The sequence below is a fragment of the Oryzias latipes genome, chromosome 15 (assembly GCF_053564925.1).
Source record: "Oryzias latipes strain Hd-rR chromosome 15, Olatipes_Hd-rR_3.1".
NCBI classification, from domain to species: domain Eukaryota; kingdom Metazoa; phylum Chordata; class Actinopteri; order Beloniformes; family Adrianichthyidae; genus Oryzias; species Oryzias latipes.
The window spans coordinates 26,132,578-26,147,792 of NC_136251.1; the positions used below are offsets into that span (position 1 = coordinate 26,132,578).

A 15,215-nucleotide genomic window follows, 5' to 3' on the forward strand; every position below is an offset into this window, starting at 1 on the left:
GTTTTATAACTTAATTTTTGTTTTATATCAAGTCACTGACAGCCAGTTACCAGAACAATGAAAAAACAATTTGTGTATTGGCACTGCATTTTCATTTAAATTTCATTCATTTCAGTTTTACCTGCACTATAGACTTGTAATAATTGGTAACATATATTTAGGTTGGCTTGTTTTGAAGTCTCTGCATTAGATTATGTTCTTCTTCTTAAAGATTTCATGACTATTTAAAATAGATTTTTTTAAACAATCAAATGCTGAACTCTGCTTTTGCATTTGCTTTGTAAATCTGTGTGATGGCAGACTACATGTCTATGCAAATTATGACTCAATGAAACCGAGCTATTTGGTTTAAAAGAATAACGTGGGTATGTAGATTGAAAGTTTGCTCTGAAACTCAACAATACTTTATTGATTTGCATACATTTGTCTTGCCTTTTAAGAAAGGTATACTAATAACAATTTGCTTGATACTTAAAATTACAAAGCTTATTTTTATGACGAGGTGAGGACAACTAGGCGATTACGATCAATAAAAAACGAGAAAAAAATTATATGACGTGTAAATGTTTATTCTTTTGGCTCAAACTGAACTTTCTTTTTTTGTACCTACTTTGTTGTGGGTTCTTAAACATATCATGAGCTGTACTGCGCACGCGTAAAAGTGGTTTGGCATGAAAACGGAACTGAAACGGACAGACAGAAGTGTTCCTCCGCTGTCATCTTGGTTAGTCCTGGTTGCTGGATCGTAATTCGTATTTCAAAAAGCAGGGCAACGTTTAAGCGATGTAAGAGCATAATATAAGTTTTTCATACAGTAACTTTAAGCTTGAAAGTATCTGTAATGCCTATTTCTATTGCATTTCGTCTTTAATTAAGCAGACTAAATACCACAGGAACGCTAGTGACACCTAGTGGGCAATCAGGTTTACTGCGCATGTTCTATGTTTTACTTAGTAAACTTAAACGCAGTACTTTTTATTGAACTGTATTAAATATGATCAAATTAAAACCCACTACATTTTATATTATACCCATTTTTTATATTCATAATATGCTTCATGCTGTTTGCTTTATTTGTCAATGCTTAAACTTAAATAAATACTTATACTACAATAAAGACAATTAATGTGCTTTTATTTTGTAATGTCTATCTGTTCATTTATGTTAACAGCTTCATTTGGACAATGGACTGGATTGGATTTAGCTATGCTGCCACCATCATTTTGGGAGGGTACATGGGGTATAAGAGAAAAGGTCAGAACCACTTCTGTGATTAAACATTCATGTAAATAAAGTAAATTTTTGGATTTATGACTCAGCTTGACGTTTCTCATCTCCACAGGCAGCGTTATGTCCATGATGGCAGGCTTAGTCTTTGGTGCGTTTTCTGCTTATGGTGCCTATAATATCTCCAACAACCCAAAGGATTTTCAGGTGTCGTTGCGTAAGTCCGAGAAAGCTCATTTTCTTTCTATTCAAGTCAGGTGATTTTTATAAATGTTGAGTTTGTTTTACTATAAACCCGCCCAGTTTCCTCTGGAGCCCTTGCAGCCGTCATGGGAATGAGATACAAGAAATCTGGGAAATTAATGCCTGCTGGTATAATGTCAGGGCTAAGGTCTGAGTCCACCTTTAATCAGCACTTTTCACATCAACAATTGTTGAAGCACACTTCCCGTTTTCGTGATCTTAATCCTTGTGGTTTGTCTTTTGCAGTTTGCTAATGGTATTCCGCCTGCTGCTCCTGATCATGGCGTAAAACCACGGATCATCTAACGGGGTCAAAGATCACGTATTCTCAACGACCAAACCCTTCTTCTGTGGGAAACCTGATTTTCCTGTCTGTTGTTCTCTACTCTTTAAGATGGATCTGTCAGTGTTTTATGGCCGCATTGTGGGTTTGTCAAATGAGATAAACTACTGCGGAGCAAAGCATTAACCTTATAAGGAAAGACGCCGTCTTTAGCATCACAACTAAGAAACTGACACATTTTCTTCTTTTTTTTTTAAAGCGGGTTTAAAGGAACAACTTTTGTAATTAGGAAATAAACATGATATTTTAAAGTCATTTCTGTGTGGACAATTTGTGATAAAAAAAAGAAATCGTTGACAAAAGAGTTGCACAAAAACACATTTATTGATATTTTTGCATTAACAAATATCTTTGTTGTTAGAAAAAAAAAGTACACAGATGCTTTTACACTACACAGATTGAATTATTTGTGTTAGTATTCATTTCAGTCGAGTCATGTTTTTCAAAAATCAGCATAATCTAAGATAAGGTATTTGCAATCATGCTAATAACTCATGGAATGAAGCGGGCCCTTAATATTTAAGGGAATGGACCAGTAATTTTGAACACTTCCATCACGGTCTTCACATAATTCTCATCCGGCTGTGGCTTCCTCTTACTGCCTGGCTGCAAAAACCTGCTGACCGCAGGAATTTTGATCATTCTGCCCTGAAAAGACTGAACAGAGACACAGTAAAATTCTCTGCAACAGCTCTCACTCACTCAGACTTTTTCAACACCACGGCTCTGTTTTTACCTTGACACTGGGAAAGTCGCCAAGGATCCCAGTAAACTTTTCCTCCAGCATCAGAGTGCATTCCAGCAGCAGCACATCTGCATAGCTTAGTTTACCTCCTACCAGGTAAACGGGTCCAGAGAGGGCCTGGAAGGATGTGCAGAGATGCAAGATGACTAAAAATGTGGATTTTTAAAGAATGAATGGGGTTTCAAACCGTACCTTCTCAAACACAGGTAGGTAACGCTCTTTTGCTTTACTCTGAATGTTGTCCAGTTTTGGTTTTGGGTCAGCAACGAAGGGTAACATCATCATCATCTCCATGAGATCTATCAATCCTTCTGCGTACATGTTGACCCTAAAGGGAAACGACAGGGTTCACTATTATGATCAGATGTGATCGTGAGAAATAGTCACTTATGAGGCGGTCAGAGGAGCGGCGCATACATTGCACGCTCTTTGATGTCTTTTCCATGGAGGTTGTACTTCTCTGCAATGTAATGCAGGATAGCTTTGGTCTGAACCAGTTTCATGCCATCAATCTCCACCAGGGGAACTTGCTGAAACATGAGTGATCCATCTGCAAAGAAAACAGCAAGTCATTCAGATGAGCGCTCCCTGCATTCACCTCAAAAATACCACTAACTGGTCACAAAGACAGGTTAAACCACTCAAAATGTGCTTTGTCTTATCCATCTACCTGCCTGCCTGGGCAGTCGCCCACCTGCAAATACAGGCTGAAGGTGACAGATAATACTAAGCCCCTCCCGCGCAGGTGAAAGAGTCCACTAATGCATGGAAAACAACTAACCATTGAGCAGTTTTTCATACTGGTCCCTCGACGTCAAATACATCTCATCAAACTGTGGAAAAGTCGCGACAAAGATAAGGTCAGCACGTGCAATAAAAAAATAAGTAAGAGAGAGAGCACGGTCATTTACTTCAGCTTCCACCACTGTCAGGAGCCAGCGGATCGATTCCATCTTTCCCCTTCCATTAAAATAGTGCAGGACCGCTCTGTCAGACATGACTGTTTCTTTTCTTTTGCAAACCTGCAGAAAAACAACACACACATTTTTGGGACATAAGTGGGGACAATTAAAGGCCTACTAAAGTGAGTCTTGACCTTCTTACCTGTGCAGCAACGTTAACAAAGGCAGGGTTTAAAATGACGCAAAAGCTAAAGTTTGGGTCGTTATATAAGAAAAGTCTGTCAAAGTCTTAGAGGCGGGGCAAACGTAGCACGTCTGGGATTGGTGGCTTTTCAGCCAACGGGGACGTAGATGATTTACATATTACCAAGAATTGTGGGTAAATTGAGTATTTTGAACGTTTTATGGCTTATTTCTTCGAAATATTTGGAAGAATGGAACGGTGATGGCGGGTTTTATTCGTCATTGATGAACTCTAGTCATAACGTGGATCTTTGAAATCGGCGAAACCGCTACAGTAACTCGGCGTTCTGTTTGTAGGTATATAAGCTCCTCCCCGGCTTTCTCTTCAGTTGGATGTGAGGGCGATCTGGCTGCGACATCTGTCACCCCATTGATCGCTAGGGTTGATTCGGCTGATCTGGCTGGCTAGGCGGGTGTCCCCTTCCTCCCTCACCGGTCCATGAGAGTCCCTCCCGAAGCTCTGCGCTCGGTGGCAGCGGACGGTGTCCCCCAGCGGTGGACGACCATTCATCGGTATACCAGTAGCTGCGCTCCCCTGCTAGAACCTCCAAACAAGCTCAAGGCCAATAGGAGAAACGTAGGGAAGTCAAGCTCCAAGCTTCAGACACATCCAACTGCGGCGCTGCACGTGGCAGTCTGCCTTCCTTTTGAAAATTTGAAAACAAAATAGCATTAAGCTATTAAACATTATACAAATTAATTAAACCATTAAATAAAATAATTCTAAATAAAACCTGTTTTTGTAATACTTGCTCCATGTTAGACTGAAGAATAAATATATACTACAATTAAATATATACTACAATATGAATACTAACACAAATATATACTACAAACACAATTTTGAATCATTTCAAAATAATGACAAATTATTTGAATATTTGGAGACTTCATAGCATTACTTTACATAAGTATTATAAAGGCTTTGTATTCTATATAAATAGAAGATGCATTAGGGGTTTAATGCCACTCCTTTGTTTCAAAGCTGAAACACCTCATGTGCCAAAACTTTGCCGGTGAATTTGAAGGGAAGTGTTTTCCTGTTTACAGCGCTGCAGCGAGCGTGAAGATAGCAGTGATAGTATAAAGTTTACCTGAAATAAGTACAGGGCACCAAATGTAAAAATTTAAATATATAAATATAGATGCCAAACTTAAAGTAAATGTTAAATGTTAGTGGTAAATCTAAATGCTAAATATAAGTATACACTTTTCTAACACCTAGAAATCGGATTTAAAAAAAATTGTAGAGAAACCATTTACTTTTAACATTTATATTCAGATTTAACCATTACATTTAGATATAACATTTACTTTAATATTTAACATTTATATAACTTTTGCACTTAGATATAATATTGGCATTTACTATTTATATTTTTATTTAACGTTTAGATTTCAAATGTACATTTATGTGTAACATTCAGGTTTACATTTAAATATAACATTTACATTCAAAATTTATATTTGGGAGTTAGATATGTTCGTATTTAGTTATACATTCAGATTTTACATTTTTATACACTTATAACTTTACATTTGACATTTCTATTTTTTAATTATGGTTAATATTTAGATTTAACAAACCTTCAAGTCACAGAGAACGCTCTTATTTGTGATAAATACTATCAATATGTTAAATAAATCAACGCCACTTGGAGGAAGTGAACTTTTGTTGAACGCTGTGATTCTATGTCGCTTACTATAACCCTTAGACGTTTTGTAGATCACTTTGACCTCCTTTGATACAAGAATGACCACGCTTCCACATCACTCCAGGCAACACTTTGTCACGCCAATAATGACAAACGAGCAGAACGTCGTCCATTAGGAAATAAAACTCACACACATACTTGGCAAGGCAGGTATAATTTAAAAAATACATTGTTTTGAAAGAAAACATGAAAAGCAACAGATTGACAAATACAAAGCACAGTAAACATTTTTATAACAGCATATATGCATACAGCTTCAAGAATACACACTGAGCATTCAGCAACTGGAAACAAAACTGAGGGTGTAGCTTCTCCAGGACACAAAGGATCATAGAAAGATGCAGTAAAACACGTCCAGACTCACATCTTGTTGGCTGCATTTATCCACACCTTTAAATATTTCACAAGTCACAACGTCCGTGGTTGACACAAAAACAAAAGTTATTGCTGTGTAAGATTTATTTACAGATTTAGAGTATAAAAAGAACTAAGCCTACTCTTTGGGTGTGGAAAGAGTTCTTCGGGCATAGGTTAGAGCTCCAGAAGCTACTAACGGTGTCCGTATTTGGCTGACCAGTCTGTCCGCCCGTGAATTGTCTGCAGGGGAGGGCGGGGCAGCAGACCAGGTGTGCTCTTGTTGGCGGTCGGCGTGTTGACAGATGCATTCAGGTGACTTCGGCCAGACCTCCACGTTGCATAATCTAAAGCAAGAGTAGGGTTGTTAGTAGTACTTTGACCATAAATAGCACAAACACAATAAGTAAAAACACAAGCAGTGCATATACTTGATGCTGTGGTTTCCGTAGCAACGCCCTGCCGCCCCCTGTGGCCAGCAGAGCCGCTGTCCTTGCTGAATGACGGCATGTATCCACCAGGGATTGTGTTTGTCCCTGAATAAAAAGAAGTCACAATAATCAGACGAGAGGATCTACACGATGCAGGAATGAAGGGGACTTTACCGTAAGCTCCTCTGCTTGGAAGAGTTCCTCCAAATGGAATACTACTGCTACCCCAAAGTTGGTTTGCTGCAAGATCCTTACTAACATTTTGAGCCACATTCTTCTTTGTACTAATGCCTAAAAGACAAATGGAAGAAGATAAAAGTAAAAATTGAGCTAAAAAGCAGTCCATCGTGTCAAAAACAGCCAAACAGTCCATTACCAGGTAAAAATCTCGACTGTCTCAGGTAGTGTTGTTTAGCAGAGGCGGTTCTGGATGGTTCCTGATAGGGTCCAGTCTTGTTCAGGTTTAACGGCGCTTCTTCTTTTCCATTAGGCCGACTGAAATCCAGAACTTTTCCATACCTGTCGGATGTTCCGAGTCACGTTATCCTGATAAGGTTAATTTTAAAAGCAGCAGCGTACAGATCAGATCAGAGCCTCACCTGCTCAGAGCGTCTTCTCCCTGCATCGTCTTCTCAGAGGAGAAGCTGTTTTTTCCAAGAATAGACGATACATCAACCTCGTCATAGTCGTCCCAGTCCTCTCCTTTCAGGCTTCCTACGCCCTGACCCCAGCGCCGCCGCCCTCCTCCTTTGGCCTTTAGCTGATAACTTAGTAAGTTTTCATTTTCTGGCTCCTGCCTCATTTGCTAGTTGGAGAAGAAGGCAAAGATCCCACACCATGACTTTGTTTTACATTAGAAAATATTTTTTACCTTCTGGCCAATGAATATCTGATTGGTTATAAAGTGGTTCATGAAGGGGCTCACCTTGTGTTGCAGGCTGTTGTCAACAATAAAAGGAAGGTGTCTCTGTGGGGTTGTCTCCAGTTGGTCCTGCTTCAGGATGTGCTTTGGCTGCTGCTCTCGAGGGAGATCCGCGTGCCGCTGGTACGCGGCGGCCGGGGTTGTTGCTGATGCAGGGGAGGGCTGGATCTGATGGAGAGGTCTGGAGGGGGAAGTGTGCTGGTTTGGAGGGGGCTGGGAGGGCGGCAGAGGCTTCAACAGCAGAGGCTGCTGCTGCTGCTGCTGCTGCAGGAGGTTCTGCTGGGACTGGAGCTGCACAAGGCTGCGCTGAGGCCGTCCCTGCTCCAGGATCTGCTGAGGAGTGCCCAAAGCTTGACCTACATGGAAATATGAATACCTGAGAGCCTGAAAGAGACGAGAAAAGAGTTCAAGCGCTATTTAGTACACTGAGCCGGCAGAAGTTTCCGTATGTTACCTGTGCAGAAGCTGGTCTCTTCCTGGGATCCCACTGAAGGAAGTCGGTCATTAGATGGATGGCTTCGGCGCTGGCATTTGGGATCAGAGTCTTCAGGTTACTGGGAACGCACTGAGGCCAGCGGAAGTTCATGGCACTGGCCAGCTGATATCCCTCTGGCCAGTCTGTCTAGAGAAAAAAAGGAAAAAATATGTATAGAAGAGACAGCTGCTTATAAGAAATGATTAAAACACATCAGTAAGAACTTGTTGACCAGAAAAAACACAAATTCAATCCCACGCTAACTTCCTGCTGATCATCCAGGTGGATATCAGTCAGTAGAAACGGTGCCAGAAGTCATTCCTCTCTGTAATCGTGTGACTTATCTGTTATGCTTCAATAAAACGGAACACCTAACCAATCCTTGTAACTCCAGAGCAGATAATGCAAGTTTAGTCAACACAGTTTCATACCATACATGGTTGTTTTTTTCACAGCAATATCACTGGCAAAAAAAAAAAAAAAACAGGGGGAGGGAGGCTGCACAGTCAGTGTTACAAATACATGAATAGTCCTAAATATTTAGAGGTGTTTCCTGTCTGATTGTTCTCACTTCTTTTTAAAGATCTTTACCTTTTTTTTGACAATTAAAAACTTTCAATTAACTATTTTGTTTTTTCCTGATTCTGAATAATTGCAAAGTTTGAAGAAAAAAAAAGACCCTCCAGTAAAAATTGTGTTTTTAGTGTTTTTAATATCTTTTGGGGCATTTTTCTGATGATGGAGGACATAATTAAAGAAAACTAAGATTAAAATTACATTTCTGAGTCCTAATTTATTCAAATCGTTGTGAATCAGGGGCAGGAGAAACAATACCATTTGAAAAAGAGCTCATTTGTGACGTAGACCGTATGCTGGGTGGGCCACAAGCTCCCTACTCCGCTCCATTCTGATGCATCCACCGGTAGACCAATAGATCCAGTTTTTCCTCATCAGATCTGGCATCTGCATCAAAACTGTACGACTCCATAGCTATGATGCTGCTCACCATTATTGTTTCACCGCCAATGTTAGTTTGGAGTTGTGAAGGGCTGTAAGCTAGCGGGAGGGAGTGTAAACAGAGAGCTCTCATTAATAGGGCCCCGCCAGTGATCCTGTCCAAAACTAAGGGACAAATTTCTAATGAACTCCTGCCGCTCTACAGGAACTATGTCCAAGAAAACGACACAGGTGTTTTGATTTTGGCAAAAAAAAAAAACAACAGCTGCACAATCATGATTAAAAGAGCACTGGGAACGCTTTAAAAATAGATCAAAAAAATGATCAGACTGGGTCTTTGACACAGCAGAGATACCTTCTTTGGTGTACCCAGTACTTGGCATATCTTGAATATGGTGTCCACCTCGCTGGATCCTGGGAACAGAGGTCTGAGGGTGTAAAGCTCGGCCATGATGCAGCCCACTGCCCACTGATCTATGGGTGAACTGTAGGATGTGGATCTGAGGAGCACCTCTGGAGCTCTGTACCTGATCCAAAACAAGGACAACCAGAGCGTCTGAGCTTCTTTCATTTCAGTAAGTGTGTGTGAACAAACAGAGACTCACCATCTAGTGGAGACGTAGTCAGTGTATGGAGGCCGAGATCTGATTTCACGAGCAAGCCCAAAGTCCGCTATTTTCACCAGCTCTGGGCCCATGCATAAAAGGTTCTCTGGTTTCATGTCTCTGTGGAAAAACCCTAATAGAGACACGGCTCATGAGCTTTACAGCTCAGCTGGAGGAAGTCTAAATGGGCAAAAAAACAAACTCACCGTGTTTATGGATGAATGCTAGCCCCTGCAGGATCTGAAACATAATATTTCTTACAGCAGATTCGGGAAACAACCGAGTCCTGCAGCATAAAACATTCAGTTAGGAATCTCTAGCACTGTTGTTCAATGTGCTAATAGAAAGTATGAGCCCAAAGAAACTTGCACACACCTGTCTTTCATCAGCTGATACAGATTTTCTTTCATGTACTCAAATATGAAGTACAAGTGGTCGTTTTCGCGAATCACCTCCTTGAGTTTGATGACATTAGCGTGGTTGAGTTTCTTCAGGGACTGTAAAACAGGTTTTTGTAAGAGACGTGATCATGTATAAGTCTAACCATGCTGGATAAAAACTGCAGGTCAGTGGAGCAGAAGATCACCTTTGCTTAAAATGTAAAAAGCTAAAAACACTTTTAAGAATATTTTACAGGATCTATGTAAAGTATTCCCATGCATTGGAATAATGCAGGTTTACTCATGCTCCATTTATGTGAGCTTCGTTAAAAAAAAAAATCAGCGGCAAGCATTTAAAAGGATGTGGAGCAGGCTATCATTCATTGTAGATGTTAAGTTTAAACTTTAAGGGGTAACAAAAGGTAAGAAGCATCTGCATACAAAAATCACCTACTGCCCTGAGAGCTGGTGTGACGAAATTTACACTATAAGCATACTACACTGGTGCAAAAAGAAAGAAAAGTTGGGATTACTCCACAGCTAGACTACAAGGTACATGATCTAAGCACAACCTATTAATAATCAGTCAGACAATAACTCTATAGCAAATATAATCAGGATCAAGGCCATCTGTTCATCAATCATGTTGGTATCTTTTTGTATCCTATCAATACGGAGTTAAATGCTGGGTAGCACCTGCCAAAAATATATATCATTATTGGTGGCAGTGAATTAAACCATGATTTATAGCAATATAAATCTTTAAAAAATAATGTAATAATTAAATATATTGACTGAAATCCATGTTTTCATTCCTTTCTCCAGTGCAAAATGGTTTTCTTTAAGTGGAAGAGTCGCCCCCTGCTGGTTGTCAGAGGGATCACAGGTTTCAGGAATTTTCAGTTGCCAAATTTATAAACATGAAAATAGTTTTTTTTCCCCCTAAAATTTAAGCTTTAACAGTCTTTTTAGATGAAAATTTTGTAAACCATTAACCCTATAGTGAAAATTATCACTGAAGCTCTAAATTTTAAATCAAGAGGCTGTAATTTTTTGGCTGTTATTTCCAAAATGATTATGCTTTTTATTATGTAAAACAGTGTTAGACATTTAAACTTACCTTTACTTCCCGAAGGTTCATGCATTCTTCCCAAGAGTAGAACTTTCTTTTCATTCTAAAAAAAATCAGTTTTAGATTTCAGAAAACAACCAAATATTACCAAGCGTTTTAGCTTTTTAATTGATAAATACTTTCAAAATATGTAAAACTCTTAAAAGTATTTGTTCATAATTATGAGGTACTCTTTAGCAGAGCATTTTTTAAATGAAAACTCACTTTTTTATGGCAACTAGTTCTCCGGACTCCAAACTGCGGCCCAGAATGACTGAGCCGTAGGTGCCGTCTCCGAGCTGTCTTATGTTTGTGTATCTATTCATTTTGCTCAACCGTCCACATTATCCTTTGAAAGCAGTTTAAAACTCTCCTGCTGCTGCCGAATGCAACCAGATTTTCCTGTGACAGCAGCAGAAACCTGGAGGCAGAGCTGCAGGAGTCATGGTGCCATGGATTTGACTCCTTCCTGCTGATAGGTTACAAGGAAAAATGACAAAAACGGATGTTAGATGAGATTGTAATCGGCGGGCCAACAGGAGCATTTTCCCAACGAGAGCCTAAAGTCTACTACCTCACTGTTTAAAAAATAAATAAATAATAATTTATTTATGACCATTAAGCCATCAAATATTTACAATAATCAACATGTAGTGATAAAGAAATATAGTGATAAAGTGATTTTTTTTCCTGACAATTTTACATTTGACTTTTGCAGCACATCAGTCTTTTCAAAATAAAATACACTCAAAGTCAAAGAATATGTGCTTTAAGCTTATTCTAATAATAAACCACTCTGACTGCAGATTCAACTTTTTACCATCATTTCAGAAAACTGACACATCTGACCTAATCACAAAGAATGACTTAACTAAAACAAAACATTATCTATGTAGATTATCATTGAAAGCCAAGAGCCACAATGGAGGGACGAAAGAGCCCCATGTGGCTGCAGACCCCGATGCTAAATAAAGAAGCCCAGAGACATTTAAAATTTGAAAACATATCAGAGCATCAAACTAAGTATGTAGTGAGGACCTTCCCCCCAGTACAACACAAGACGACCGAAAATAATTCCTCAAAGATAACAGCAAATGTGAATAAAAACATGTTTGCTGGGTAGAAATGAGATGTTTTCCCTGCTTCTTTTCCCTCAAATATCGGATGACTTCTTTAGAGGTGCTTAGCATCCACCTGTTGGTGGATGGTGGAAGCAAATTATAGTGTTTATGTTAGAAAAAGACTGCTTCCATATGGGTCATTAACAGCAAAAATCCTCAATGATTTTGTGGAGTCAATCCGTTTTTTCCCCCTCAATCTGCATAGGAGTCCCTGTTGAATCTACTACACACGTACATAATCAGCATATAATAGTTAGATAATAATAATAATAATAATAATAATAATAATAATAAATGTATATTTATTCCACAGTGCACGTTGTCATCATATCTGTTTCTCTCTCGGGAATAACAAACAAATATCCATTTAATGGGAAAACGCAGAAAATCATTTAAAATACTTTAATCTAGATATAATGATTATTTCTTAAAGTGCGCTTATATCGTCCTTAGCATCTTTAAAAGTCTCCCAAATCGCTGTGTTCACAGTTTAGCTTATGCATCTCATAATGAGCAGCTACCGTCTGGGCGTTTAGATAAATGTTAACCTGAACGGTTCCGCTTGACTGGGTTCATTACTACAACCGAATCCTGTGCAGGGTTTTTTTTCTGCCACTGATGGTAGTAGATGTGGGAATAATAACGCTGTGCGCTCATTTTGTTGCCAATTTCTTTAAAGGCCCAGCTGCTGACAAAAAAAACACAGGAAACAATTGCTACAGTGGGATTTTCCCACTTGTGTTAGAAAATAATGCATTTAAAAGTCAAACATTCTCACCATTCCCGCCTTAAACCGACATTAGACAAGCCGACCACTCAACTGCAGTGTTTACTAAAGCGACGGCGTAAAAAGACGAGATGAACAGAAAATCCCGAAAACAACATAAATATTTTCCAGCCAGGCCCTCGTCAAATCTCGCGATGTTACAGGGAACTTGGGATTTCGACAAATCACTGCATGGCTTAGGTGGAAAGAAAGAAATGTTGTTTGTGTCGCCTTTGCGTGTCACGAATAATCTTACTAAATTATATATGTTTTTCGAACGGATTTATTGGCTTGTTGCTTTGATTTATGTAGACTGCATAATTATTGAGCATGCATGCAGCCAAGCTTATTCTTTACGGAATCAAAACCCTGACTAATGTACAAATGTGCAAACTCAAACAGAAAATTACTTTAAATTTTTGGTAACATGTAAAGCGTATTAAATACGTAGTAATAGTAGCATTAAAGAATGTTTCGCTTCGTAAAACAATAGCGGAAGTGACGCAATGTTCCTCTTTCCTTGGCACACTTTTTTTTTCCTTGGCATACTTCTTTGGTTAAACATATTTGGTTCAAACTTTTATTTAAAAGGTCAAGAGGAAAATAGCACTACAAATAATAATAATCATAATGGATTGGATTTATCTGCGCTTTTCCAGACGCTCAAGGCGCTTACACTGTGACCATTATTCATTCACTCCTCATTGATACTTGGTGATGGTAGCTACTGTTCCTGGGGCAGACTGACATAAACTAAAGTTTCTATGCCGGCGTGATTGTGTAATTATGTTTTTTTTTAAATATTTTTTATGTTTTAAATATTGTCATTAATGCTGTTTTGACCAGTGTTTTTGGGCAATTTGTCTTTATTTCAGGGAGAAAAAAAGCTATCTGTGAAGAAAACGTTTCTTACTTATAAGCCTGTGTAATTTTAGTAGTTTCTGGTTATATTTATTTTTCTACATTTTTCTATTTTTTTTCTAAAATCTTGGTTTGATACAACCAAACTAATCTGCATTTCTGTAAATAATAATTTTAGATTCAAAGAAAGTATTATTGCTGGATCTTAATACCATGATTGTAGAAAACTGTCAAATATTTTGTCACAATCTTGACACTGATTCTTCATTTTTTTGTTCTAAAGAAAACATATTTCCCGAGAGGTTAAAATAAATGCATACTTTTATTTGGTAGGTTTTCAGGTGTTGATTTTATTTAGGGATTTTTATATGATTTTATTATAATTATTATTACTATTATTGTTATTATTATTAACAATAAATTTGATCTCCAAGAGTTTGATAAGCCCTCTCTGGGGCGAAGCTATGGAAGCGATTCTGTAGCATTAATAAAAAGCAAAGTCAAAACCAGAAATGCTTTTTCATTTTCAAAATGAAGCTGCATTTTTTGACTCAAAAATAAAATGAAAAAGCAATCCACCAAAATGCTTTTTCTTTTCCTTCCTCAACACAGCTTATTCTGTCACTTAATTAAAATTAAAATGAAAATGGTATTTGACATTTCATTTTCAAGACGTTCTCTGGTAAATGTGTAGCATAATTGATTTAGAAATGTTTAATTTGATGTTTAAAATAGATTAATAGAAATGCTTTTTAATTTTCAAAATGAAGCTGCATTTTTTGACTCAAAATTTAAAAGAAAAAGCAATATACCAAAGTGCTTTATCATTTTATACTTCAACCCAGCTTTTTCTGTCACTTAATTAAAATGATAAAGAAAATGGTATTTGACATTTCATTTTAAAAAAGGTCCACGGTAAATGTGTAGCAAAATTCATTTAGAAATGTCTAATTTGACAATTAAAATGGATTAACAGAAATGCTTTTTAATTTTCAAAATGTAAGTGCATCAAATGACTCAAAATTCAAATGAAAAAGCAATATTTCAAAATGCTTTTTCATTTTATACTTAAAACTGCTTATTCTGTGTCATAATTAAAACGAAAATGCAAAGAGGGGATTGCATTTGTATTTTAACATCCACCCTGGGAAACTTGTAGCAATATTCATTTCTTAAAAGCATTAGCAGAGGGGAGGCGGGGCGATGACGTCACTGCTTTCTCCGTGTGTACGGCCGCTGACACACACACACGCACCAGGAGCAGACTGTGTTAGCGGCAGAGAAGACGGCTTTGAGTTGGTTGTGAACTTCTGATGAGTTTCCACAGCTTCTCAGGACTACATAACAGCATGTCCTTCTTCTGCGGTCCTCCTCCTGACGCACCGCGGACACGCTTTTGTTCTTTGGACCGCCAGCTGCCTTCGCATAGCGGAGCGCGAAGCTCCCGATGATCGCTGAAGGCGGAAATGCTGCTGCGATCTGAGAAACCATCATATGAATTTGTGTTTCCAGTGGTGTCCAGAACAAAATAAACACTGATGCAATTCCCACATATTTACACATTAATTTGCAGCTTCGCGCTGAATTTGCTGTTTGATGACAGCTGGAGCCCCATCAACAGATAGCAGATTTCTCCATGCTAAACGTTGCTGGTTGGACCAAAAACACTCACTCAGCGCGAAACTGCAGGAGACTATCTTCATAATGTGCTTTTATTACTGTCATGATTATTATTAAGGGCCTGCTCTACTCGATCATATGTTTTTAAATCCGTGCGGTCAGACGACGCTGAAGAAGTTGGGTTGCGATTCACA

At 38.4% G+C, this 15,215-nt stretch overlaps 3 protein-coding genes across 7 annotated transcripts; 1 reads left to right on the forward strand and 2 right to left on the reverse strand.

Annotated features, from left to right (window-relative positions):
• Positions 1-644: 644 nt before the first annotated feature.
• On the forward strand, positions 645-2,068 carry tmem14a (transmembrane protein 14A). Of its 2 annotated transcripts, none has more exons than XM_011484519.4 (5): positions 645-724; positions 1,172-1,254; positions 1,343-1,444; positions 1,531-1,618; positions 1,717-2,068. In XM_011484519.4, the coding sequence occupies exons 1-5, from the start codon at positions 672-674 to the stop codon at positions 1,757-1,759; spliced, it is 369 nt and encodes a 122-aa protein (XP_011482821.1). In that variant the 5' UTR covers positions 645-671; the 3' UTR covers positions 1,760-2,068. The 2 variants fall into 2 exon arrangements, with proteins under 2 accessions (XP_011482821.1, XP_004077239.1); XM_004077191.4 differs by having other exon boundaries at positions 661-785.
• Positions 2,069-2,118: 50 nt separating this feature from the next.
• gsta.1 (glutathione S-transferase, alpha tandem duplicate 1) lies at positions 2,119-3,797 on the reverse strand. Its single transcript, XM_004077192.4, has 7 exons — positions 3,663-3,797; positions 3,470-3,580; positions 3,340-3,391; positions 2,976-3,108; positions 2,751-2,886; positions 2,550-2,675; positions 2,119-2,470 (listed from the first exon to the last, which is right to left on the reverse strand). The coding sequence occupies exons 2-7, from the start codon at positions 3,554-3,556 to the stop codon at positions 2,333-2,335; spliced, it is 672 nt and encodes a 223-aa protein (XP_004077240.1). The 5' UTR covers positions 3,557-3,580; positions 3,663-3,797; the 3' UTR covers positions 2,119-2,332.
• Positions 3,798-5,553: 1,756 nt separating this feature from the next.
• Positions 5,554-13,040, reverse strand: cilk1 (ciliogenesis associated kinase 1). Of its 4 annotated transcripts, none has more exons than XM_023963460.2 (14): positions 12,553-13,040; positions 10,879-11,125; positions 10,663-10,717; positions 9,538-9,659; positions 9,369-9,448; positions 9,163-9,295; positions 8,913-9,084; positions 7,580-7,747; positions 7,129-7,509; positions 6,803-7,008; positions 6,580-6,722; positions 6,378-6,494; positions 6,204-6,308; positions 5,554-6,119 (listed from the first exon to the last, which is right to left on the reverse strand). In XM_023963460.2, exons 2-14 carry the CDS (start codon positions 10,977-10,979, stop codon positions 5,968-5,970), a joined length of 1,935 nt encoding a protein of 644 aa, XP_023819228.1. In that variant the 5' UTR covers positions 10,980-11,125; positions 12,553-13,040; the 3' UTR covers positions 5,554-5,967. The 4 variants fall into 4 exon arrangements, with proteins under 4 accessions (XP_023819228.1, XP_078788129.1, XP_023819226.1 ...); XM_078932003.1 differs by having other exon boundaries at positions 10,879-11,122; positions 12,553-12,702; XM_023963458.2 differs by having other exon boundaries at positions 6,204-6,494.
• Positions 13,041-15,215: the final 2,175 nt, after the last annotated feature.